This window comes from Myotis brandtii, unplaced genomic scaffold (genome assembly GCF_000412655.1).
Source record: "Myotis brandtii unplaced genomic scaffold, ASM41265v1 scaffold187, whole genome shotgun sequence".
Lineage (NCBI taxonomy): Eukaryota > Metazoa > Chordata > Mammalia > Chiroptera > Vespertilionidae > Myotis > Myotis brandtii.
The window spans coordinates 5,233,350-5,259,350 of record NW_005356944.1 but is presented as its reverse complement, the minus strand read 5'-3'; the positions used below and the strand labels follow the sequence as shown (position 1 = coordinate 5,259,350).

At 37.0% G+C, this 26,001-nt stretch overlaps 1 protein-coding gene and 1 long non-coding RNA gene across 3 annotated transcripts in view; one reads left to right on the top strand and one right to left on the bottom strand.

The window, feature by feature from the left end:
* Positions 1-4,068: 4,068 nt before the first annotated feature.
* Positions 4,069-26,001, bottom strand: part of CAPRIN1 (cell cycle associated protein 1) — a 38,392-nt gene continuing 16,459 nt past the window's right edge. Inside the window, exons 4-18 of one of the 2 annotated variants that reach the window (XM_014538165.1) lie at positions 23,053-23,291; positions 22,889-22,971; positions 19,602-19,739; positions 19,132-19,184; positions 18,968-19,054; positions 17,305-17,460; positions 17,113-17,221; positions 14,318-14,379; positions 13,768-13,878; positions 13,397-13,546; positions 12,344-12,494; positions 8,600-8,794; positions 7,712-7,812; positions 6,777-6,840; positions 4,069-5,245 (exon numbers count right to left, since the gene is read on the bottom strand). In XM_014538165.1, coding sequence (XP_014393651.1) covers positions 5,181-5,245; positions 6,777-6,840; positions 7,712-7,812; positions 8,600-8,794; positions 12,344-12,494; positions 13,397-13,546; positions 13,768-13,878; positions 14,318-14,379; positions 17,113-17,221; positions 17,305-17,460; positions 18,968-19,054; positions 19,132-19,184; positions 19,602-19,739; positions 22,889-22,971; positions 23,053-23,291 — 1,764 coding nt within the window. In that variant the 3' untranslated portion in view covers positions 4,069-5,180. The remainder of the gene's footprint in view (positions 5,246-6,776; positions 6,841-7,711; positions 7,813-8,599; positions 8,795-12,343; positions 12,495-13,396; positions 13,547-13,767; positions 13,879-14,317; positions 14,380-17,112; positions 17,222-17,304; positions 17,461-18,967; positions 19,055-19,131; positions 19,185-19,601; positions 19,740-22,888; positions 22,972-23,052; positions 23,292-26,001) is intronic. The other variant, XM_014538166.1, reaches the window with a different exon arrangement.
* On the top strand, positions 10,810-12,070 carry LOC106725787. The gene is made up of 2 exons (XR_001361743.1): positions 10,810-10,848; positions 10,934-12,070. It is a non-coding gene; the product is annotated as an uncharacterized LOC106725787 (long non-coding RNA).

The following is a 26,001-nucleotide window of genomic DNA, read 5'->3' as shown; positions in this document are numbered from 1 at the left end:
AAATTCAACTGCTTGATACTTCTCTTCGGACACCTCAAATTCATTGTGTGAAGTCGGGCTCGTTTCCCTTGCTCCTTGAAACTTTCCCCAAATCAAGACACTTCTAAAGCTGATGCAGTCAGCGCCATCACCCATCTAGTCCAATTTCTTTACTCAACGAAGTCACCATGCCAGGCACAAGGGACAGTAACCAGTGTTCCTGTCCCTCGTGAAGCTTCCTGTAGGTTTTAAGTGGCATTAAAACTATCCATTCATTGAGTAAAGTGATTAAAGGTACTGCTTTAGAGGTGGACATGAAGCAAAGACCCAAGCTTAGTGAAAATCTTGGCAAAGCAGCCAGTGTGGCCAGTGAGCAAAAAGAAAATGATAGATCAGGCCAGGTAATGAAGGGCATGTGGGCCAGATTTAGGCTTAACTCCAGGTGTGCCGGGAAACCACTGCAGTTTGGGATACCGGGAAGTGACAAAATCTGTCCTCTTAAAAGGCTCGCTCTGGCCACTATGCAAAAACCATAGCAAGAGTAGAAGCAGGGAGAACCATTACAAGCTACTGTAGTTAACTTCTAAACTGGTATTGGTGATAGTCACAAGTGCTAGATGACTCGATATATTTTCAAGGTAGAACCATGTGGATTTGCGTAAGGACTAGGTATAGGGTATGAAAGGAAATCAAAGACGATGTCCAAGATGTATTTGCTCTGAGCAACTGGATGAATGTGGGCTAAGATCAAGTTGGCATACTCACCACATTCAAATGAAGACACTGAGTATGAATGGCCTCGAGAGTTTGGGACCTAGACATATTTCACACTAAAATGCTAATTGTGTCAAAATCATGAGATTAAGAGGTCATCTAGGAAAAAATATTAGCTAGAGATGATGTCTGATAACCAAGGCCCAGAGAACTCAGCAAAGTACACAGATTTAAAATATGTAGAATCCATTCACCATCCTCCACACTGTGTTCATTTAGTACATGAGTTACGTTAACAGGCATCTCTTGACCCGTAGATTTTGTTCTCAACACTGCACTGAGTGTTCTTTAAAATGGCATTTATTAGAAGGCCCACCATCCTTCCCCCTATAAACACAGCTCAAACATCTTCAATAATCCCCACCTATTCTTACAAAATAAAACTTAACACGGCATGTAACTATAAAGACATCTATAGTGGCTTGTGTGCTTCTTCCATCTCTCAACTAACTCTATTCACTTGAGCCAGATAGCATTCTGTCACTGGAGATTGGACCTTTGGACATGCTTTCCTCTCACCTTCTTTGCCTTATTCTTCAAGTCTTAGTTCAACATCCCTTTCAATGAAGTCTTGCCTGATGGTTTTGACTAGGTTATATCCTATCAGTTGTGGCCTTAAAATCTACCATCAACCATGCTCCTCCAGCGTGGCATTTGCTACACTTCAATGCCACATCAGTATCTTTTGACAGTTCAGTGAAAGAAGGAACCACAGTGATTTTGTCGCCATGAGTGCTCAGTGCTTGGCATGCCTGGCAAAGGCTACCCCAATTTTCTCAATGAAGATTTAGTTCAGTGGCTCCCTAATATAAACACAGGACTTAAAAGAAAACTAGTACTTACAAATAACACAATACTAAAAATTGGCTTCATAGATTAGGTGAACCTTCACTATGTAAACAAAACAACCAGTCTTCTGCATGAGACTGGATTAGGCTTCAGAGCAGCTGTCAAAAGTATTGAAAGCCTGTTGAGAATACTGTAGTTCTGCCCTCTTAGAAATCAAAGCTACCAAAGAGATGTCTTTAACTTTTCCTCTCCTAAGTGTAAGGATTACATCTTTACTTAAAGGTTTGCTGAATGGTATATACAACTAAGGCAGACTTCACTCAAGGACAATAAGGAATCAGACTTTAATGATTTAACCTAATGTAATTAAAACATTCACTAGTCTTCTCCAGTATTTTTGTAGAATTCAAAACTGGAAAAGGTGTGGAGATAAGCCTTAACAATTTACTTTCAGTTTCCTGAGGGTTTTCCTTCCCCATTACCTCTTTAGAAGGGATAAGCTCAAGGGCAATACCGACTCTTTTAAATATAGTCAACAAAACTTAAGAAGCTTAACAAGAACTCAGTGAGTTGGGAATTCAGGAGCTTAAAGATGAAATGAAGGGTTTGAACTCAGTGCTTATCTGTATCCCATTTCCCCCTAATTAGATATATTATTGAAAATAAAATGAACAATACAAATTTCCTAAGACAATTACAAGATTGACTACTCAACTCCCTTCTACATTTTATGAATTGGTTGTCAACAAAGCACCTCAGTTCATGAGCCTTCTGATAAAACACATTCTCCTGTCTCCTGTAAGTGGGTAAGTCTCCCATGTTGCATATATGAGGCAAAAGAACTATACAAGCTAACTGATCAAAAGAATATTGAAAGGATACTTATTTTAGTATCAAGATAACAATGATCAGGAAAAACTCTTCCCTATTCTTTAAGGATATTAGGATCTGAAAATTAAACTGCCCTAACGGAGGCAATCCATGACATTCTACCTTAAAGCTTTAAAAAGGTCACATTATCCATGTGAGATGGCTGTATCTGTGCATTTACAAAAATTCTATGTATAGAGTCTTGCTATACCAAGAAACTACAATGACACATGTGACAATCATTTCCTTGCAACTCTGCTAATATATGCATTTGACCAAACAAAAGGCTTTCTGCAGATAGGACAAGTATATTAATATATTAAGACAGAATACTTAGAACCAAGACTCAGATCTTAATGAAACCTTTACAAAGTTCTCTGCCTCATACTGAGGTATTCCTTTATATAGGAATTCCTTTACAACATATAGCCTGGCCCCAGCCAGTGTGGCTCAGCGGTTGAACGTCAACCCAGAAACCAAGAGGTTGCGGGCTCCATCCTCAGTAGGGGCAGTGCAGGAGCAGCCAATCGATGATGTTCCTCTCTCATCCATGTTTCTATCCCTCTCCCTCTCTCTCCAAAAAAAAAAATCAATAAAAAAACAAATTAAAAAATATAGTCTGAATTGAAGCATAAACGCTTTACATTTACACTGCAATGGTAGAATGCCAAAAAAATACATAGTATTTCAAAAAAACAATTCTTTAAAAAACATATAAACAAACACCTTTACACATTCACATCTACACTAATGCATAGAACTTTGAAATCTAGAAAGTTTCTCCCCATCCCATCTCTGAACTGATTGAGATCACTGTATAAAGAACTTATTTACTTCAATTTTGATTGTAAATGTCATGAAATTGTTTTCTACACGAATAGCAAATTTAGTTTTATAGAGGACTGTAAGCATACATCTAAGGATTACCCAATAAACCACGAATATTTTATATAATCCCTCTAAATATGGTTGTGGTACATCCCAGGCAGATGTCATTTTAAAGCACACAAGGGGAGGTGCCAACAAAATAAATACTCATTTGCAAATGTAAACAGATAACCCTCCAATATGATGTACCACAACCACAAGAGAAAAGTCAAGAACTTAACTTTATTTTAAAATAAACATTGAAGATCCCCCCCCCACTTCCCACCACCCTACAAAACTTTTGCATGTGGAATGTTCAACAGCCTATCCATTTTAGTAGGTTAAAACCAGCAAACACTCCAGTTGTCTAATGATGAATGTTTGAGAATAGTTTTGTGCTGAGCACCTACTGAAAAAATTCCTTAGCTAAAGGCTGAAAACAAAATGTAACTTCTGCACAGAAAATACCATTAACTTAGTAGCCTTTGCGTAATAGGTGGGCTTAGTTCCCCATGAAGTCAGAGTGGGATATGACAAGCAGCACCGAGTTCACAGGCACACAGAACTAGTGCTCAAACTGCCAGCACATATTCCAGCATGGTACATAAATTACTCAACTGTCAATCTCCACCGAAATCTGTGACTCTCCCTGTGCATCTAAGGGAAGGAATCACCACTCTGAATATAAATTCCTATAGAAATAGTTGCTGGAGATGACCATAAAATTTGAAACACAATGCATGACTGAACAGCTGCTAGCTGTTGAACACCAGTGTTTCAAGATGCGACTTTTATAAACATGTTTTATTTGTTTTGCTTATACCATCAGAACTGAAACTACTGACTGTCATTTCCCTAAAATAGGGAAATCAATCTAACACATACTGGTGCTTTTCAAAAGATAGCAATTTAAAAGGGTGGTAGCAGCAGGCATTTGTTATCTTTTAAAAACCTTCAGGCTGCAGGGAAACGGCCAAGAGTGTTATGATTATCCATTACAGATTTCCATCAGTACCTGTACCACTTCAGGTGACAAAACAGCAAGATCCAAGGATTAGTGACAGACAATGAGCATCGTAAGGAATGATATATTATTACCAATCCTTACAGAAGTCATTGTCAAAGAAAATGTTATGTGTTCAAAAGGTATCTAAATACTTCACAGTAAGTACAGAAGCGGCGATCCAGATTACATCCCATATTTGTTGCATATTTTTCAAAAAGTGCCAATCAAAGCCTAATATTGCATTTCGGCTTTGTCTTATACAGTGTCAGCTGTTAGGAAGCAATTTACATGTGTTTTTAACCACAGTCATTTGGCCAAGGATGAATAGTGCTGTGTCAAAGCTGGTAGCCAACCTTATATGTGTGATTAAGGGCCCATGCGTGATTTGATGTGCATCTAAACGTTCAATGCTCCATTTAACTGGAAAAGTTGTGAAGTGCAGTTTTTTTGCCAAACCAAACTCCTCCTTCCATCTTCCTTTCAAGGGAAATGTTTTGTCAATTACCACTGAATAATGCTAGGGCTGATTTGTAGACTTTATCCAATGTCACAAGTCAATCTTGCTTTTTCCAAGCCACTTCGGTTAACTATGGAGATATTATCACCCTGTAAAGTATATTATGTTTTACTCCTAAGCAAGGGTGAGGAATCTGAGTATCATGTGCAAGGCTCAAGATGACGCTTAGGACAGAACATGCAGAGTAAAAATAGTTTCCTTCCATATCCAGGTAATATAAAGCTGACAATTGTAGTCCTGTCTTTATGGGATGAAAACAGTCCCTTTACAATAAGTTTTCTGAAAGGGAGAACAAATAGATAATAACTCTTCTGGTAACATATTATGGTACACTGGCCAGTGTGTTTTTGGCGATTAAACATAATCCTGTGAATCAGATTAATTCACTTGCTGAGTGTTCATTTGCGGCATCCCTCTGTTGGGTCTTGGGGGCCCTCCACGACCTAGAAGACAAAAATGGCATTTGGTTTTTCTTTCAAATACTTTTTGTTTCGCCTTCAAGCAGATTTTCATCTGAAGTCAAGAAGCATGTGGGTAGCTTGTCACCACATTATTAGGTTTAAGAGGTCAATTCTTCAGTGTTCAAGTTTCACCTGTCCTGGAAGTTGACATGCCCAAATTTGCTCATGTTCTCTAGCTAAAAGAAGAGTAGAGCTAATGGAGTATTCCACCAGTACTCATTCATTCATTCATTCAACAAGTATTTATTGAGTGCCTACTATGTGCCAGGCACTGTCATCAGGCGTTGGAAATAGATACAGCAGTGAAAACAGACAAGGTACCTGGCTCTCATGGAGCTTACATTCTAGTGTACACTCTAGCTTATTACATTTCAGTAGTAAGTAACATCATACTATCAAAATTAATAAAAGCACCAGAATGAAAAACAGACCTTATTACCTAAACTTTTAAAAAGAAACTACATAACATTGAAAATTGTATAATGACTTGTAACAGATAAAGTAACTTTTTACATGCTGTTAAAACAGATTTTTAGCTACCAGTAAACTCAACTTTCATAGAATATGCTACAAGGTGAAAATGAACATAACTCACATTCACATGCAAATATCCTTTGATATTTCAAGTCAATAATTTCCCAGTGATCCATTAATTTTTTAAAAATGCACCTTTTGCTGGCCAGTTCCTATTAGCATTAAAATCAAAGTACTTTATAATTCCTCCGAAATATACATTTTATACATGTGATGGCCAAAATCTAGAGGAAACCTATTCAATTTACATCCTTCCAATAAGAGAACCATTTAGAACTTCAGATCAGATGAAATGCTACTTCTGTTACATAGGTTGACTTCCTGCCCAAATAGTACGAAGTAGTTTTCCTACAGTAATAGACAAAACCAAAAACTCTTAAAAGCTGTATTTTTAAATATGATTTAATTAGTTAGGAATTTGGAGGTTTTGTTTAAAAGTCAGAAACTAATGGGTATTTATATAATAGTGGTCCAAAAGGCATTGAAATTTCAATTAGTTCTATGACTTCTAAATGGTTCTCTAAATGTAACTATGGCTTATCTGGCCATTAAAGGGTCTCTGGCCCTAAAATATAATATGCATGTTTCAAAAATAAAAGAGGAATAATAAATTTATATAAATGTTCAATCTCATTCCAAAAATGTCTTACAAAATGTTTCAGTAAGTACTTCCTAAAAACATTTAGCAGGTTTTAGGACCTGAAAAATAATTTGCAGTTGGAAAAACATTTTTTTTCTGAGGAGGAAAAATGTTCTAGTTTTTGAGACAGTTTATAGTAACAGGGACAGTCATTCAAAAAATTAAATTTGGGTTCAAGATAAATTTTAGAAACAGAGCATTTCATTTAATCCTTGCAACAAGTCTGGAAATGATAAATGTATTCCTAACAAGTAACCTACATGCAGATTATGAACAGCTCTTCCAAGGCCAGAACAGAAGCTCCACTTAGGAACTAGGATCACCACCACAAAATATTACCTCGTGGGGCTCCCCGTGGTCCATTCTGCCCAGAGCCTCGCTTGAAATTCTGCTGATATCCATCCTAAAAGACATGCTAGTTAGTACTGAAGAGAAGAGACAGTAATTTTTAAATCCTTAGCCATCTAGATTCTTAGTCAGATATTTGCAAAATATAGAACTCCTCCTTATTCTTTTAGACATTTCAATATAACCATTATTCTGTAATTGTTATATGCCTATTATTCTTAAGAATGTTCAATGAAATATTTTCTCTGCTCTTAAAAATCATTGTTTTTAACAGATGTTCTTAAATGAGTACCTACACTGAGTACTAAAAAAAGCAAAAGTCATCATTCTCCATAATGAACTATCTTTATCTTGTACAAAGGTATAAAATCAGCCCTAGCTGGTTCGGCTCAGTGGATAGAGTGTCAGCCTGTAGACTGAAGAGATTCTCGTCAAGGGCAGATGCCTGAGTTGTGGGCTCAATCCCCGGTAGGGGGTGTGTAGAAGGCAGCCAATCAATGATTCTCTCTCATCATTGATGTTTCTATATCTCCCTCTCCTTCCTCTCTGAAATCAATAAAAATAATTTAAAAAAAAAAAACAGGTATACAAATCAGCCCAAATTAGTTAATCAAGTCCATCAAGAAACTACAGCCCAGCCAGTATGACTCAGTGGTTAAGCGTCAACCTATGAACCAGAAGGTTGAGGTTCGATGCCCGGTCAAGGTACATGCCCGGGTTGTGGACTCCATCCCCAGTGGGGAGGAGGTGTGAGTGCGTGTGTGTGTGTGCGTGCATGCGCCCGCGCAAGAGGCAGCCAATCAATGCTTCTCTCTCTCCTTTCTCCTCTCTGAAACTAATAAAAATATATTTTAAAAAGAAACTACATCAATCACTTCCATTGGTATATTTCAGTCAGGTTTATATTTTAAAACAACTTTACCTACCCGCTGATAGCCAGAGTAGTCCCGGGGAGCACTGAACTGAGACTGTGTGTAACCACTGTTTGGAGTGTTAGAGAATGAAGGGCGGTAACCATCATATCCTCCTAAAATTTAGGACAAGAGAATAATTTTCTTCTCTTCACAAGGAATGTTTACTTTCTTACTACTAACCAAGGGAAGAACTAAAATATTATAAGCTATTCATATTAATTTCTAATCACTATCTTGACCCAATCTGTTTATATATTTCTATGAGCAGTAATTAGAACAGTGGTTCTCAACCTTCCTAATGCCACGACCCTTTAATACAGTTCCTCATGTTGTGGTGACCCCCAACCATAAAATTATTTTCATTGCTACTTCATAACTGTAATTTTGCTACTGTTATGAATCATAATGTAAATATCTGATATGCAGGATGTATTTTCATTGTTACAAATTGGACATAATTAAAGCATAGTGATTAATCACAAAAACAATATGTAATTATATATGTGTTTTCCAATGGTCTTAGGTGACCCCTATGAAAGGGTCGTTCAACCGGACCCTGCCCCAGGGGTCACGACACACAGGTTGAGAACCGCTGAATTAGAAGATGAAATTTTCTCTCATCCATGCACATACACACATGAAAAGACAAAAAAACAACCAGAAAAATATCCCTAAGGTCTGATAATATATGTAAAGCAATTATCCCTTATTGGACAATAGTAGGCATGGGTCTGACACATAAAAAACTCAATGTCAATTTAAATGACTGTATCAAAATATACAAGTTTTTAAATTATAAAGGAGACTAATGTAGAGAGATACATATCTTTCCCCAAAACATGACTATTTCTACGTATTTTACAAATCAGGAAAGGACATGAACTTGGTATTAATTTTTACCTCTGAATCCATTGGCAGGGCCCCTGTATCCGTTCATCAAGCCTCTAGCACCACGAGAGCCTCCACGAGACACACCACGACTGTTGTAATAGGGCTGACTGCTCCGAGGAAACCCCGTGTTCTGCTGGGGAGGCTGCTGGTGGTTACCAGTCACTTGATGGGGTTGGTCCTGGGAACCATGGTAAGTGCCAACCACTACAATAAAAGAGGGGGAAAAAACATGTATACACACACACACTACACACAGCTCATTACAATTTGTTCTCCCACATGCTTTCTGGCTTAAGAAGTGTCTTATACAATCTCCTCAAAGTTTAATTCTGTCTTTAAACAAATTTTCATATTAATAGGGAAAACTACACATTAGTAAGTCCCTGCCTTGCTCCTACAACAGAATAAAAATCTCCAACAATTCCTTATCTCTGAAAGCACACAACTGTGTGAGAACACACAATTCTATCCTTCCAAATGATTTGAAAAGCTATATTATTAAACATCTTCTGAAAGGCATCGCCTATTAGCACAAGAAACTAATTCAGAAGATCTCACATACAGAAACAGTAAAATTATCATTTTATAGCATTTAATTATTTCTTTTCATTATAAAGTTCCTTAGTGGTTGAAGCTTTCATTCTTTTAAATCTCCCTCAAATTTAGTGAAAACTTACAAAAAACTGTTTCCATAGCTAAGCTACAATATTCAGTCAATTACAAAGATAAACCAGCAGAGGCCTTTAACTTGTACCCCCCTTAATTCTTGATTCATTTCAAGCACTTTTGAGTGCAGCCAATTCTGAAGACAGTTAAATGATACACCAGCATGCAGTAGCTAGAATGAAAGGTCTTAGAAGGCCCACTACTCTGCACCCGTCCTCCTCCTCTCTACAGTGGAGGATCTAGGAACCTTCCAATGTTAAATACTGAGGCACATCTCTGCTATTATGCCAATGTTCATAATTTTCATAATTCACGGGGTGGGGGAGGCAAAAAACCGGGTGCTAACTAAACCTTTGGGAGATGAAGAAAGTAGAGACCACAGGAAGGCCTACACCCAGGAACAAAAACAGCAGCCTCTAGCCAGCCCAAACCTCCCTTGCTTGGGCAGAAAGAAAAGGTGGCGTGACTCTCGAACATCTTTACCTGACTTATTTTATATACTCAAGAACCCCTAAGTACATTTTAGTTTATAGAATTGTATTTTTCAATTAAAAGGGTAGGAAATGTCTAAGGAAGGAAGGATCATGACTCCTTTTTCAATTATGTAATGGAACAAATACACTGTTATTTACAATGTGATCTTTAGGTTAATTACCTTTTACTGCATTCCCAAAATTTAAAATTACAAGCAAATATTACCAGTACAAGTAACATTGTCTATCTAAAAAGATTCATTTGTATGCGGGTAGAAAGTAGGTAAAAGAACCGAATTTTCGACTCACTTTTTATCACTAAGAATTAATGTTGGTCAAATCTCACTGTAAGAAACTCAAAGCAAAACAATTAAAGAGTGATCTTTATTTAAAAATACCAGGACTCCTTTTCTCCTTTAATTCAAATTAAACAACACTTCTGGAATGATGGGACACACTGATTTGTTCAACAACTATCGGAGTGCTCTCAACATGCCAAGCATGTCCTAGACATCAGGGATGTATCAGTTACTAACGCACAACCTTTGCCCAGATGGACATTTTAATAATGGGAGATAAGTGAATAAAATACACTTACAAGTGAAAACATCTATATAGTATCAGGTAATAAGTGATGAAGACTAAACCATAGTAGGATAAATAAGTGACTAAAGTGAGTGTGAAATATTTAGACAGGGCAATGAAGGGAGGTCTCTGTAAGGTGCTATCTGAGCAAAAACCTAATAAAGGTCAATAAACAAAGCCCCATAAACATGAGTGGAAGAAAGTTTCAGGCAATAAGGAGGAAAGTGTAAAGGCTGTGAGAGAGCAGAGAACCTGCTGTGTTTGTGGTTGGTATGGAAGGAAATAGGATGTACAGACAGTCCTCGGGTTACGACGGACTCGACGTACGTCGTTTCGTGGTTATGTCGCCATCTCCCATTTATAAAAAAAAAAAGTTCCGTCATTTCGACATATGTACATATGTGCTTTATGTTTTTTATTATTTATTTACCACAAAAGTCAGGAATTGTTATCTTTCTTTTAAATTTTTTTTACTGTTTTACTTCATTGCTGCTGTGTGTGTGCTCCATGTGAATGACATAGGTGCTTATGTAGGTGGGCTCCAACTTAGGCGAAAATCGCGTTATGTCATACCATAGAAACGTATCTCCGATGTAACCCGAGGACCTAATGTACATAGGTGGGCTCCAACTTAGGCGAAAATCGCGTTATGTCGTACTAAACCCGAGGACCTAATGTACGCAGGATCAAGGCAGGGGCCGGGTCATAAAGGACCTTATAAACCAAGGACTTTGGATTTCTTTTCTAAATAAAATGGGAAGTCACTGAAAGGTTTTGAACAAGAGAAAGACATCTGATTTACATTTTAAAATAATCACTCTGGGCTACTGTGTAAAGAACAAACTAGGCTAGAGTTTTCAGTTTAAATAAGCAAAATATATGGGCTGATTTTGCTTTTTTATTGAAAATGTCTGAATGTTATACAGTTAATCTTTATAAATAATGTCTTTTAAAATGCTAACAAAAGGTTATCTAGCTCAAGTGCTTCAGTCAATTAGTGAAGGCAAGTTACAATATAAGAGCAAGGGAGTTTGAAATCAACTGGCACAAGGGGTAAAATTAAGCAAATCAAATGATATGTAGTAATTACTTTTCATTTCATCACACCATCTGAAAAAAAATGGCAAAATAGCAAGCATGTCAGCACAATGTCAAAAGGCCCCAAATTTACCTGCTCCAAACCAATTTATGAATACATGGCAATGAAATAATTAAAGGAGCCTGAGAGCAAGAAGCCCAGTTATTCAGAAGCTGAGCACATATAGCATAACTGGCAAATTTCTATCAGATTATGACTGACTTAACCTACCTGCTGATTAGTAAATGCTGAGTACTATAGGGCTATGTAAGGATTTATTACTGAAAAATCTACCATGTTGATCCAGGTCTAACAAGAAAATTTCAGTTACTAAAATCAAAGTAATAACAACTCCTATGGTTTTAGCAGGGTTTGCTATAGTTTGTTGTGGGATCCCAATTAAAGTCCTAGGAATTAAATAACCATAGACCTAAAAAGGTATTTCATGTGTTACAAATTTAACAAATCTAAAATATCTTTATCTACTTTATTACTGTGACAGGTATGATAACAGGCCAAATTACAACCATACTTTCCAACAAGGACTTTTGTTTCAACCAATCAACCAAATGCAGCCACCACCAACTCCTTACTGCTTCCTGGCTTTGTATAACTGAGTGCTGAGTATCATGCCAGCAGGCTTTAATAAATTAGCAATTAAAAGCAAATTATACATAATTTGAGTAACAAGTTTAATTCCACTAAAATCATATAATAAAAAAGATACTATGAAAGCTCACTGACCAAAGGAAAATGGGTATAATACTGCAAGTTATTCATATATAGCAAATACGTACTCAATTTAACTCAGGACCAAAAATGCAAAATCCGTAAGGTCTAATGCTAACACAAAACTTCCTGGATGCGGCCACTCTGAAGTCTGAACTGTCCTACACTGTCAACACCTGCATTGGGAAACAAGTAGCCAGGACGTGATGCAGGGTACCCTACCTGTTTGAAGCTGTTCTTGCTGAAGCTCTGTTTGCTCTACTTGGTGAGGCTGACTGGGAAAGCTCTGGTTATAGCTGGCCTGGTACTGATTCTGCTGTTTTAAAGTTTCTGGTTCATTAACAGGAGGAACTGGGGCATTCATATTGAACACCTGTAAGTAAATAAATGATTAGTTCATCCAGTTATGCTAATAATTTCCTCACTTTTAACATGGCAGACTTCAATGCTGGTTTTACCTCAAATGTAAAAAAGTCTCAAACATCTCTCTCTCTCTCACACACACACACACACACACACACATCTTTCATTTAATGCACTTCAATGTGGGAAAAAATATATGCCATCCAGCACTTAAAGAAGAGAATTATGAATGGGGATTTTAAAAATCTAAAGACATATAATCAATAGCCTTGGAAATGCTATTATAAATGATAAATCTGTATAAAGACATAAACCCCTGATACAATATCAGTTATACAAATTAATTCTATAAACTTCAACTTTGAGTTGAATATTTACTTGTTATTTTATTTTTATGGTATTTTCAATCACAAGTTAATATTTTAAGTATGTAACACTATGAATTTTCCTATGAGCACTGATTTAACTCTATCCCACTGATTGTTTTCCATTATCATCATTTTCTACAAACTACAATTTAGAGATGTTTACTGAAGAAACAGGGTGAAGTATCAGACTGCCTGAAATTTACTTTGATGTACTTCAGTAAACAATTAAGTAAATATAGCAAAATTTAAACAACTGTTAAATCTAGGTAACAATGTTTATATATAGATATTATTTTGGTCTGTTTTTCTGCATATTTAAAATTTTGTTAATCAAATCAAAAGAGTGCAGCTGTAAAACACATAACTCCTAAGACTCAAATCTACCGTTGGAAGCAGGAAAATCAGAGTTTAGGTTCAATTAAATATACCCTACAGTTAGGGTAGATGCAGACTCAAGCACAAAGTTAAATAAAGACTTTTTGTTGAAACTCTAGCATAATAGTACACACTAGGTACTCAATGTTGGTTGAATTAATTTGCCTACCGTTTGCATGGATTGGAATGGAGCTGCATTTACATTGATTCCACTGCTATGTAAAGGTTTGCTTGTCCCAGCCTGGAACACTTGGGGCTGAGAGGCAGCAGGAAGGGATGAGGATGCTGTAGTCTGGTCTGCATTTAAAGAGATTGTTGCCTAAACACAAAGTGAATAGATGCACTTTAGTGATAAACTACACTTAGCCAAGGCTACTGCCCATATGTGTATTAACAAACTCAACCATTTCATGAAATAAAAATGCTGTAGTACATGCATTAGGTCCAAAATGAAAGTCACTATATTAACAGTCATTTACCTCTGCCCAATTCATGAATAAGCACCTCATCAAGTTTATATGACCTGGTAACAGAACTTGCCTGAATCTGATCAAGTGGTTCCTTTTGTGGTCGTTGCTCTGTAGCATGAGAAGGCTGGTACAAGGGTTGAGATGCTGTATACCCTTCACTTGTGGATGAAACCAAAGGAACCTACACAGAGATAAAGTAATCAAAGCTTCTTTGTGTTCTAAGCCAACTCTAATACATGCAAGGCTAAAAAAAAGTAGGTAAGTAGACTATAAAACCTAACCACTATAAAAAATACATGTATTATTAGAGCTCAAAGTTAAACATTAGTCCAGTTGTAAGGCCCCCACAAATGCTTCTAAAATGGTAATATCTGCACTAAATTTTAGAATTATGTCTAAAAGCTTCTTCTTTCATTATAATAAACTAGTCTAAAAAAACAAGAATTAGAAAAAAATTTTATACATCACCAAGAAAAATAAATGTTGTAATGGAAATAAAGCTACACATGCCAGATTTGGACACTCATAAAATTCATACCTGACTTTCATAAGCTAACTAAGAAAGTGACTAAAGAACTGGCTAAAAACAAACCTGCAAAAAATATTTATATCACTCTCACCTGTGTAGCTTCGGGTTGTACAGGAACTTGATTAGGCTGAGCAAGTCTAGATTCAGAATGAACTGAAAAATTGACCAAAAAAATAATCGTTATACAAAATTAAATTTTCTCAAAGATGTCTAAATACCTTTTACTTCGTAGCAAAAGGCAAAATTCTATAGCCAAATTCTAAATAAACTGTTTAGCAATCATGAAGATACTTTGAATATTAGCTTTCAATTTCAAACACAATTTTAGTATTGTGTTTACTGGTAGTCATTATTAATCAACTCTCACAATGGTTTTCATTCTGTTTTACAAAGGTAAAGATGTTAGTAATAAAGTATTAACAAAGAGGTAGAGAGCAGCCCTAGCTGGTTTGGCTCAGTGGAAAGAGCATCAGCCTGCAGACTAAAGGGTCCCAGGTTCAATTCTGGTCAAGGGCACATGCCCGGGTTGTGGGCATGCAGGAGGCAGCCAATCAATGATTCTCTCATCATTGATGTTTCTATCTCTCTCTACCTCCCCTTTCCTCTCTGAAATCAATAAAAATATTTTTTTTTAAAAAAAAAAAAGGTAGAGAGCAGAACAGGTAAGAATCAGTGCCAGTGTTATCCATGAAAAAGGCTTCTAAAGCAGTAACTATAAAGTAGTGTTACTCTTAAGACCTTAGGTAATATTCAGTATTATTTTAACACTAGAGGCCCAGTGCACGAATTAGTGCACCAGTGGGGTCCCTAGGCCTGGCCTGCGGGATCAGGCTGAAACTGGTTCTCCGACACCCCCTGAGGGGTCCGGGATTGCAAGAGGGCTCAGGCCAGGCCAAGGGACCCCACCAGTGCACGATCAGGGCTGAGGAGGGACCGCAGGACAGCTCCAAGGTGTGCCCAGCCCATCTCGCTCAGTCCAGATCAGCTGGACCCCAGCAGCAAGCTAACCTACGGGTCAGAGCATCTGCCCCCTGGTGGTCAATGCACATCATAGCGAGCGGTTGAGTGGCCTTAGCATATCTTTAGCATTTTATGCTTTGATTGGTTGATCAGATGACTGGACACTAAGCATATTAGGCTTTTATTATGTAGGATTATCAAGTTTCAATATAATCTCTCAAATGTTTCTGCACAAAAAGTAAAAGTGTAAGTATACTTTTAAAAAGCCTATATTCAATTCAGTGTACATATTATTGCTAACTCCCACCATCTTTCCATTCCCCTACCAAACATGATTATAAATAAAAAATACAGGATCTCGCCATGCACTGAGAGTCACCCAGTTTGATTACCAGTCAGGCCATGTGCCTGAGTTTTGGGCTCAATCCCCAGCAGGGGGTGGGCAGGAGGCAGCCTACTGATGTTTCTCCCTCCCTACCTCCCTTTAAAAAAAAAAAAAAAAAAGCATATTTAAAAACATTAATTAAAAAAAAAAATACAGGATCTTTGGTTAGTCATTTAAAATTGCCTGTTCTTACTGGAGAATCTAATGAAGAGGCCACCAACCAGTGGTCGGTGCACTACTGGTGGTCCGTAGACTACTGGTGGTCCGTGAGGCCCGAAAGGTTGGCGACCACTGATCTTATGGACTCAGCATTTATTTACCTGAGTTACATGAGTGCTTCAGCACAACTTACTAGCTTAGGAAACTGTGTATTTTCTTCCTCCGGTGGAGCTCAGAAAATGAATGCCAATAACTCTAATTCCTTTCTAGCAGGCCTAACGCCTAACCTTCATCTTTTTTCTAACTCTTGGTAGAAATGTGACCAAGATGAGCTCCCTTTGCTTGGGAAAAATCCCAGCTACCTTACCAGATTAACTGTCATTAAACATGCTTTTACTCAGCAATGCTTTTTATATAACATTTAAAATTATACATTAAATGTGTTACTTTGCATAGTTCCACTTTTGTGCCCTTAATGCTGACATGATCTGGGAAGAAAACAAGACTAAAAATCACTAACAATCCACTTAACCCAATAAAGGTACCAACTCTACTTAGTGCTGCTGTTTCAAATAATGGTGTAAGATTAGTGTTGAGTCTGAAACTTCAACTGTCTTTTTATCTTCACCTTTTATCTTAAGCATTCCCTTACCCACTTGACTGTTAAATCTCATTTTCAAAAAGCTGCAAACATTCTTCAGAAAAAAACACCTCTATTATTTTTTATTCTGAGATTAATCTTGACATTTAAAAAGTCCAAGCAAAATTTCATTTACATAAATTACAGAAACAGGAAAAACTGGTCTATAGTTTTATAAGTCAGGAAGTAATTACCATGGAGGTAGGGGGAAGGGTAGCCAGTGACTGAAAGGTGACAAAAATAGGCTTCTGGGTACTGATAATGTTCCATCTTTGAGTGCTGATATCTTCAGTTTATGAAAACTCGTCAAAATGTACATTTGTATGTACTTTTCTATTTTTATATACCAATAAAAAGTAATAAAAGAGCCCAGCGGCGTGGCTCAGTGGTTGAGCATCAACCTATGAACCAGGTTCACTGCTAAGATTTCTGGTCAGGGCACATGCCAGAGTTGTACGCTCGATCCCCAGTAGGGGATGTGCATCGTTGATGTTTTTCTCTCTCTCCCCCCTCCCTACGTCTCTGAAATCAATAAAACATATAGATTTTTTAAAGTATTAAAAAAAATATAGAACTACAGTTAGCATTTGCATTATAGGAAAAAATGTTTCTTATCAAATTAAAAGGTAGATCTAAAAGTTAAGCAAGCATTAAAAGGAAAAAAATAATTTTACAAACTTTACAAAACCTGAAAGCATTGACCCTATATTTATTTCTCACATAAAAATATGTCATTACTAACCTGGAGGACAAACCAGCTGGGGCATGTCCATGTTTTGTGTTGGATTCATAGGCTGTGCAGATACAATGGCAGGATCAAGTGTCTGATTTTCAAAATCCAGCATTGAATCCTACAAGGGAGAATACAATGGAATTAAGTTAAATAATGTAAGCACTTAGGTACTCTGTTAGTGTTTCATTAAACTGCACATACCTGTATGAAATTATAAGGCCCCTGCATTTGTGCCATAAGGTCCTGTACTCGCTGTCGTCTCACAAGGGGATCTGCCTGAGCCACGGGTGTCAAAGAGTGGGGCTCTGGTACTGAAGGAGACACAGCCTGAGGTTGCTGCTGGAGCGAATTTACCACCTAAAGGGAGAGGGGAGGGGAGTGGATTGGTAGAATGAAAGCGCTCCATTCAGTACCATCATGACAGATCCCCAAACTACATACGCTATCTATACTGTAAACAGAATAGATTTTAATGTAGTTATTCAAACTGATCACAATTATGTCAAATTTACCATTCTGATCAATATTAAAATTCTAATGTGCTGTCATTCCACATGATTACCATGTAGCATTTCACAATTACTTTATAGACTGGTTTCAAAGAAAGACTACCAGTTATTTATTTCCTAAAAGAAAGCATTTTGCTTAAACTGCTAAGCCTTCTATATTAAGTAAACCTATATATCCATATTAAATACATATCTCAGTATCCAATGTGTAGTCCGCACTCAAGAAATGTTAGCTATTATTATCATCAAGCTTTGAGTTCCCACCGTTCCATCCTCTCAACCAATATTATAGGTCAAGGTCCATCACTTCACTTAAACTGCTACAAAAGCCAAACCTCACTTTCCCTCTGTGTCCTTTTCCTAGCTCTAATAATTTCTCCTGGTTATCATTTTTAATAGTTCCCTGCTCTGCTGGAAAAAATCACTAAACTTTATTACATCAAATGTATATTCTGCCCTGGCCAGGTGGCTCATGCACCAAAGGGCTGCAGGTTTGATTCCCCGCCAGGGCACTTATGAGAAGCAACTGATTAACGTTTCTCTCTCACATCAATGTTTCTCTCTTTCTTTTTCTTTCTCTCTCTCCCTATCCTAAAAAATAAATCAATTAACATATCCTCAGGTGAGGATTACAAATTTTTTTATATTCTTCTGTTTGACTTTTTAAGCTGGGGGAAGTCATACCTGTTAAGCCTGAGCAAGTCATAACCTTCCTTTATAAGGAATATTGAGATAATAAAACCTGGTAACCAAACAGCCTTAAGGTGAAGGAGAGGAGGAGTCTAAGATGACATTTCAATATAGCCCCTGTGAGTAGGATTTTTCTAAAGGTTACCCATGTGGGAACCCAGGTTTTTATAGAGCAACCTAATAACAAATCATATACTTTAATACACTAACCTTAAGTTATACATGGTTATAATTTTTTGAAACTGGATCAGCATCAGTGATTCTATTAAACTTCCACGGGGATAAACAAATCACCTTTTAAACCTAACAGTCTTGTGTAAAGAGTTTATTACAATAAATGTACTAAGACTAACAATCTTTTTTTTTAAAATATATTTCTTTATTGATTTCAGAGAGGAAGGGAGGAGATAGAAACATCAATGATGAGAGAGAATCATTGATCGGCTGCCTCCTGCACACCCCCTACTGGGGATCGAGCCCGCAACCCAGGCATGTGCCCTTGGCCGGAATCGAACCTGGGACCCCTCAGTCCGCAGGCTGACGCTCTATCCACTGAGCCAAGCCGGCTAGGGCAAAGACTAACAATCTTAATTTGCTCTTAGGAGGCATAAAAATTACTAATTAAAGAAAGACAAAAGAAATCAATCTTGTAACAGAACTCTTACCTCGACTGTTTCAACTGTCCACTCATCTACCTGCTCCTTTTCACCACTGCTGAACTGTGTTTCGGCCATAAATTGTCTATTTACATACTGCAAAGCAAAGTAAATGTTTGAGATCTCTGTTTGAAAGGCAGAAAGGGAAAACCAGGATTATATAAAAATCATACCTCTGTGGATTCAACTTCACTTGGTTCCGTGTATTCCTCTGCTGGCTCAGGTTCTAAAGATACAAAAGAGTATAAGGAACCTTCTTAACAGTTTACCATCACTTAATCTCCTCAGGTTCTAAAGATACAAAAGAGTATAAGGAACCTTAACAGTTTACCATCACTTAATCTGAATTTATTTATAAACTTATAGTTAACAATAAGTTTTATACGTTATCATTCTTACAATAATGTGTTTAGAAAGAATTTTCTTTACTATTTATCCCAGAAAAAATTATTTCAGTTTCAATAAATTACTTCAGTTTCAGTTTTACTTCTGGGTCAGGTATAATGTCAATTAAGAGCTACTATGTTAAAACTTCCCCCCATTCTTAGAATTCATGTTATAAAGCAGCATACAGATTATGGTGGTGGCAAAGGAAAGTAAAACCAGGACTGTAAACTAAACCTCATTCCCCCTCAGTACTCACCAGCTTCAGCTACTTGGTCTTCAACAGCGGGTGCTGAGGCTGCCTCTTCCTCTTCACATAGCCCGTTCTGGTGGTTGTGGGTGCTATCAAAGTAGTTTGACTGGAAAACACGCTCGACAATTTCCTTTAGAGCTTTATCTAAAATTAGAATATTATAATGTTAAGACTATTTGAGGTTGCCTGACTTGAAGATTCAACATCCTACAAAATATTGTAAGAAAAGAACCTCACCAACTGTTACTAAAACATATAAAAACATTATATTCCATCAAGAACAGAAATTTATTATAGGACAGGGAACAAAAGCTCCTATTTGTATTAAACTTCATTGATTTTATGTGTTAGTTTTTTAAATAGCTGATAATTGTCATTTATTCATTCAATATAGCATCTAATTAATTTTAGTCAACATGCTAGGCACTGGGGCTAGAAAAAGATATGTAAAAAAGATACCGTATCTGCCCTCCCTAACTTTACAGCCCAATAGAGAAGAGTTATCAAATACTCACAAAAAAAACAGTCAAATTACATCTGTGAAAAGTACTACACAGAAGTATAATGGATTGGACCTACTCAGAGAGACCACCAGAGGCTTTCCTGGTATAGGTGCTGGAAGAGCTGAGATCTGGAAGATGAGTAGTAGAGAAGTGTTTCAAGGCAGAAGCAACAGCATTTACAAAGCCCTGTACAAAGAAGAAGCGTGCCAAATACAAAAAAAAAAAAGCAAGTATGCACTGTGGCTGAACCACAGGGAGTAAGAAAAAGCATAAGAAACTTTGAGTCTGGAGAGACTGGTAAGGGCCCTATGATGCAAGGTCTTAAAATAAATGCATATCAAATGCAATTAAAATAAAGCCAGTATAAGATTTTAATGAGGCATAGGGGGTGGATTCAGTTAGAAGACTGCATTAGGTAAGAGAAAGGCAGGAAAGTAGAAGAGAAAGAGAAGTAGACAGATTCAAGATATTTAAAAGGCTAAATTGTCAGAATTTGATACAGTAGGCCAGTGGTCGGCAAACTGCGGCTCGCGAGCCACATGCGGCTCTTTGGTCTCTTGAGTGTGGCTCTTCCTAAGCCTTAGGAGTACCCTATTTAAGTTAATAACAATGTACCTACCTATATAGTTTGTTTAAAAAATTTGGCTCTCAAAAGAAATTTCAATCGTCGTGCTGTTGGTATTTGGCTCTGTTGACTAATGAGTTTGCCGACCACTGCACTAGGCTATAAGGAGGGCAGGACAGCAGGCAAAGGTGTGGGTCAAGAATTAAAATCTCAATTTCCTGGCCTTATATAGCAAATGTAGAGTAAGGCTATTCCTTCGTAGGTCACACTCCACAGAAATAAAGCTTCAGGGACCATATTATATCAAATTTTATAATAAAATTAATCCTATTAACAATAAAATTATTAACAACATGAACACTTCATGTTTTCCGTTCTCTACATTTCAAAGATTCATGACTCAGAACTATTTATTTTTTTAAAAAATGCATGAAAACTGAATGCATATAAAAACACTAACACCCTGGCTGGGCAGTTCAGTTGGCTGGAGTGTCTTCCTGTACACCAAAAGACTGTAGGTTCCGTTCCTGGTCAGAGCACATACATAGGCTGAAGGTTCGACCCTGGCTCACACTGATTTTTTCCCCCTCTCTCCCTTTCTAAGAAGAAAAAAAAAGAAAAATCAATAAAAAACATATCCTCAAGTGAGGATTAAAAAACAGCCCTAGCTGGTTTGGCTCAGTAGATAGAGCATCAACCCACTGACTGAAGGGTCCCGGGTTCAATTCCAGTCAAGGGCATGTACCTCGGTTGCAGGCTTAATCCCCCAGTCACAGTCAGGGCAAGTTCGGGAGGCAACCATTGTCTCTCTCTCAACTCAATGTTTCTCTCTCTGCCTCTCCCCCTCCTTTTCCACTCTCTCTAAAATAATCAATGGAAAAAAATAAAATAAAATAATCAATGGAAAAATATCCTCGGGTGAGAATTAACAAAACAAAAAAATTTTTTAAAAACACCCTAATATTGAGTACATTAATAACTTTCTTTTAGCTATAAAGATGTGACATTCTTAAGATGCAAGAGCAAGACTAGGCAGAAACTAACACCAAAACAAGCTACAAGGTTAGATGCTTAACCCTTTTCATTCCTCAATAATGTTCATGAAAATTTGATCAACCTTTACCTAAAACTACTTTTTTAAGCTAACAAGCTTATGCACATATATCAATTAGTTTCCAAACTTCAAGTGGTAAATTCAGTACATACTTATAGCAGAAATAAAAAAGCTAAAAATGTTTTACAAAGAAATATAGATAACACAAGTTAACAAACCAAAAATTTTTTACATGAAATGATATAAAAGAATCCTTGATTCCTCATATATGATTTTACACATTTCCTGTACACACCAAATTGTATCATATTGTTTTGCCAATTAAAACTTATAATCCAATTTAATTTCTTTTTAACCCAATAGCTAAAAACAAGGTATAAACATTACCTTGATAGATTCAAATATCTATTTGGCTAAATCAACTTCATAAACAATCAACATAAGGAGCTATATCCTGATTTACTATGTAGTTAAAAACCTAAAATTCCTAATTAACTTAGTGAAACTTAAATGTCCTTTAAAAAAAATCAACATATAATTGCATATTTCAGGTTAAGGAGCTCACATATAGAAAACTGGACTAGATATCAATACCTTCTTTAAAAGAGAAAAAAAATGTCCCCAAGTTAGCAAAAGTCTAAGAAAAATTAGAGAGAGACTAAGACAATGACCATATGAGGTGCAGTACATGTTTTTCACAAAATTTCAGCTACAAGGAAAAACCAGTCCCCAACTAATAACCAAAAACTGGAAAGTCAATTTGGTGTTTATCTGTTCACCTCAAGCAGAGTTAAGTTATTTATAAACAAAACCACGTTAAGTTAGGGCTCCCATCATTATAAATTTTTGGTTGGTTGTTAGTGTTTTGACCTATAGGCATGCACGCACACGCACACATTCATACACACACAAAATACACAAAATGAAAAAAGTAAACAGCAGATATTATTTATATAGTTCTAAAATTTCTTCAATTAACACTACTCTTAAGTAGGAAACTAATTTTAAAAGATTCTTAGTTATAAAATCCCTAGAGACCCGATACACAAAATTCGTGCAAGGGGCTCGACCCTCGCAGCCCTGGCTTCACCCAGGAGGTCATTCGGCTGTAGGTCTAATTAGCATATTACACTTTTATTGTTATAGAAGATAAAGTGTCAGCAATACTCACAGGTTGTTCCACATACAGATTTTTCTTTGCCTTCCAGCAAGTCCCACAGGTGAATGGAGGCATGTTCATACTGTTCATTCAACCTTATAATAATAAATAGCTAATTAATTACCTTTCAATTGTCAATTGAAACATTTAGAAGCTCTTATCAAATACCGCTATACCTCAAGCTCATGTCCCGTTCAGGGTCTGCTAACTTGTAGAATTCATCCAACAATGACAATTCCTCTTCAGACAGTATTGGCACACCATTCAAACCCTGTTTCAGGTCAGTTCGCACTTCTTCATCTCCCAATTTGTCCAAAACATACTGCAGCTCAAGTACAGTTTTTAAACGTTTTTGTTCAGCTTCTTCTCTCATAAGTTGCTCCCGTCGTGCTGTTTTCTTTATTGTTTTCTGAATCTGCATAGGAATATAAACGTAAGACATCAAAATAAGTTTTTTTAAAGACTCTTTTAGTTCAATCCATTTCAGGTCCAATGTAAATAAAACGTATTTCACTCAATGAGTTAAATGTGACCCCATCTTACAAAGCGAGTTTAATACATGATCTACTTTAAGAAGTTGTTAGAAATTCAGAACACACCTTTTATATTACTGAAGGTATTATGCTACTGAAATGTTACCAATAAAATGATATATTTGGAAGTTGCTTCATAATAATCCAGCAAACAGGGAGTAGGGAAGTAGGTGTGCATATACTGTACCAAATATGATTGCCCATGAAATGATAAGTGTAGAAGATAGATATAGTACATAGGGTTTCATTATATTCTTTAGTTTTGAAATTTCCCATAATAAAAAGAATGATTAAAATTTTTAATTTAGGCCCCGAGTCAATTAAAAGAGAACCCTAACCACCACAACAAAACATCTTAACTATATATATATTCTCTATGGAAAAATGATCCAAAGTTCTAAGTACTATTACTGATTCATAAAGAAGCGTCAAAACTCATCACTGTTACCTCAACCCAAACAATCCCCTGCTGGTAAAGGCATTCCAACACTTGAAAATAGTAACTAAAACTGACTTGTTTTTATGAGTAATCAGATACTAGCAGAGAGAAAGAAAATGGCAGAAAAAGACCGATAAAAGCTAAATATGAATGTATTCTTCCCACTGTTTTCTCTCCACTACACTCTTTCTTTTCTGGCACGGTTGAAGGGAGAGCATCAATCAAACTCAAATATTTCTCTTTTCTCATTCATCGCATCAGTGGGTGATCAAAGAAAAGTGCATCTTTCCAAGGCCACGACATTGTTTTCCTTCCCACACTCTCCCCTTTCTTGAGACTCACTCAGATAACTGGAAACAGAGAAAACCAAAATAAGGACATAGAAAACATATAATAAAGGGAGAAATAGGGAAGACCTAGAAGGAACAATGAAGGTTGCAGTAAGTCAAATTTATAATGGCAGCAGAGAGGATAATAGATTAAATGGTATCTTAGCAATATTGGCAAAAAATCTATATATATAAAAGGCTCATTTGCAAAGTGTCCCTTCAGGAGTTCAACTGGGAGTCTGGGAGTTTGATCACTTGCTATGACGTGTGTTGACCACCAGGGGGGCGGCACAGAACAAAGGAAGGCCCAGGCCGGCAGCTGGCAGCCAGCAGCCAGGGAAAGAAGGCCCCAGTCAGCAACCAGAAGGCTGCGATCGCCCTGATTGCCGGCCAGGCCTCGGGACCCTAACCATGCACGAATTTTGTGCACCGGGCCTCTAATAGTATATATGAATGGAAAGATGAGATTTTTTTTTAAATATATTTATTGATTTTTTTACAGAGAGGAAGGGAGAGGGATAGAGAGTTAGAAACATCGATCAGCTGCCTCCTGCACACCCCCTACTGGGGACGTGCCCGCAACCAAGGTACATGCCCTTGACCGGAATCGAACCCAGGACCCTTGAGTCCGCAGGCCGACGCTCTATCAAACCAGTCAGGGCAAAAGATGAGATCTCTTAACCTAGGGTGAACAAGATAGCTTTCAAGGAGAAAAAGTACCATCTACTCCAAAGATGGAAGACCTTTCAATCGTATTGGGGAGTATGCTTTTAGGGTAAAGAGGTCTTTATAGGTAGCCAGAGATAGGAAACATTATAGGAAGACAGGGAGGAATACAAAGTGAAGTCAAGAAAGCAAAAAAAATAAATAAGAAAGTCACATTAGATGAAGTGAGAAGCTCAAGTAGGGAAGAATATGAAAATTAGAACAAGTGGGCTGGACTAGGTTTAAAAAAGCTCTTGAATGCCAAAAAGAAAAGTGTTCAATAATTGTGGCAAATACAACCTAAGGATGGCCAGTAAAGTTAAAGGCCTAGTGAAAAGTTGCTAAAAACACCAGTGTTAAAATAAAAGCAAAGGAGGACACAAGTATTTTCATTTGCACAGTGATAGTAGCTTCAGAAATAATTTATTAAATTGTATAGTATCAGAAAAAGAAATTGGGCAGAGTTCATGGTTCATCAAGACTGAGGCTCTGACCTAAGCTAAGGGGAACAAATCCCTACTTGAATGTAAATTAAATTTCCTTCAGTTCTGAAAGATATCATCAAACTTTAATTGAATTTAATAAGTAGGAATATTAAGTACATGAAATATATTAGTTTTGCATGAAATTTATTAGTTATGCATCAAATACTATTCTAAGCACAACCTTCTGATGAGGTAGGTAGTATTATTATTATTATCACCATTTTATAGATTAGAAAACAGAAGCAGAGTGATAGTCTTTTCCCTCTCCTCCCCCTTGTCTCATTCTTCTCTTTTTATCCTACTGGTTCTGTTTCTCTGGAAAATCCAGACTGATCAAGGAATAGAGAAATTAGTAACCCATTCCAAATCATACAATTATTAAATAAAAATGGCAGGATCAGTAGTCAAACCAGACAGTCTGGTTCCAGAATCAGAACTCATAATCTTTGTACTGTACTGCCTCTCATCCTATCTATACTAATAATAGAGGAATATGCCAACTGTCCAGGACACCATCACAGTAATAGTAACGACCAAACAGCCGGCTGCGTGGGGCGACAAGGCCGGCAGGGGGGTTAGTGAGGGATGACCAAGTGACTGAACAGCAGGCTGTGTGGGGCAACCAGGCGGGGGG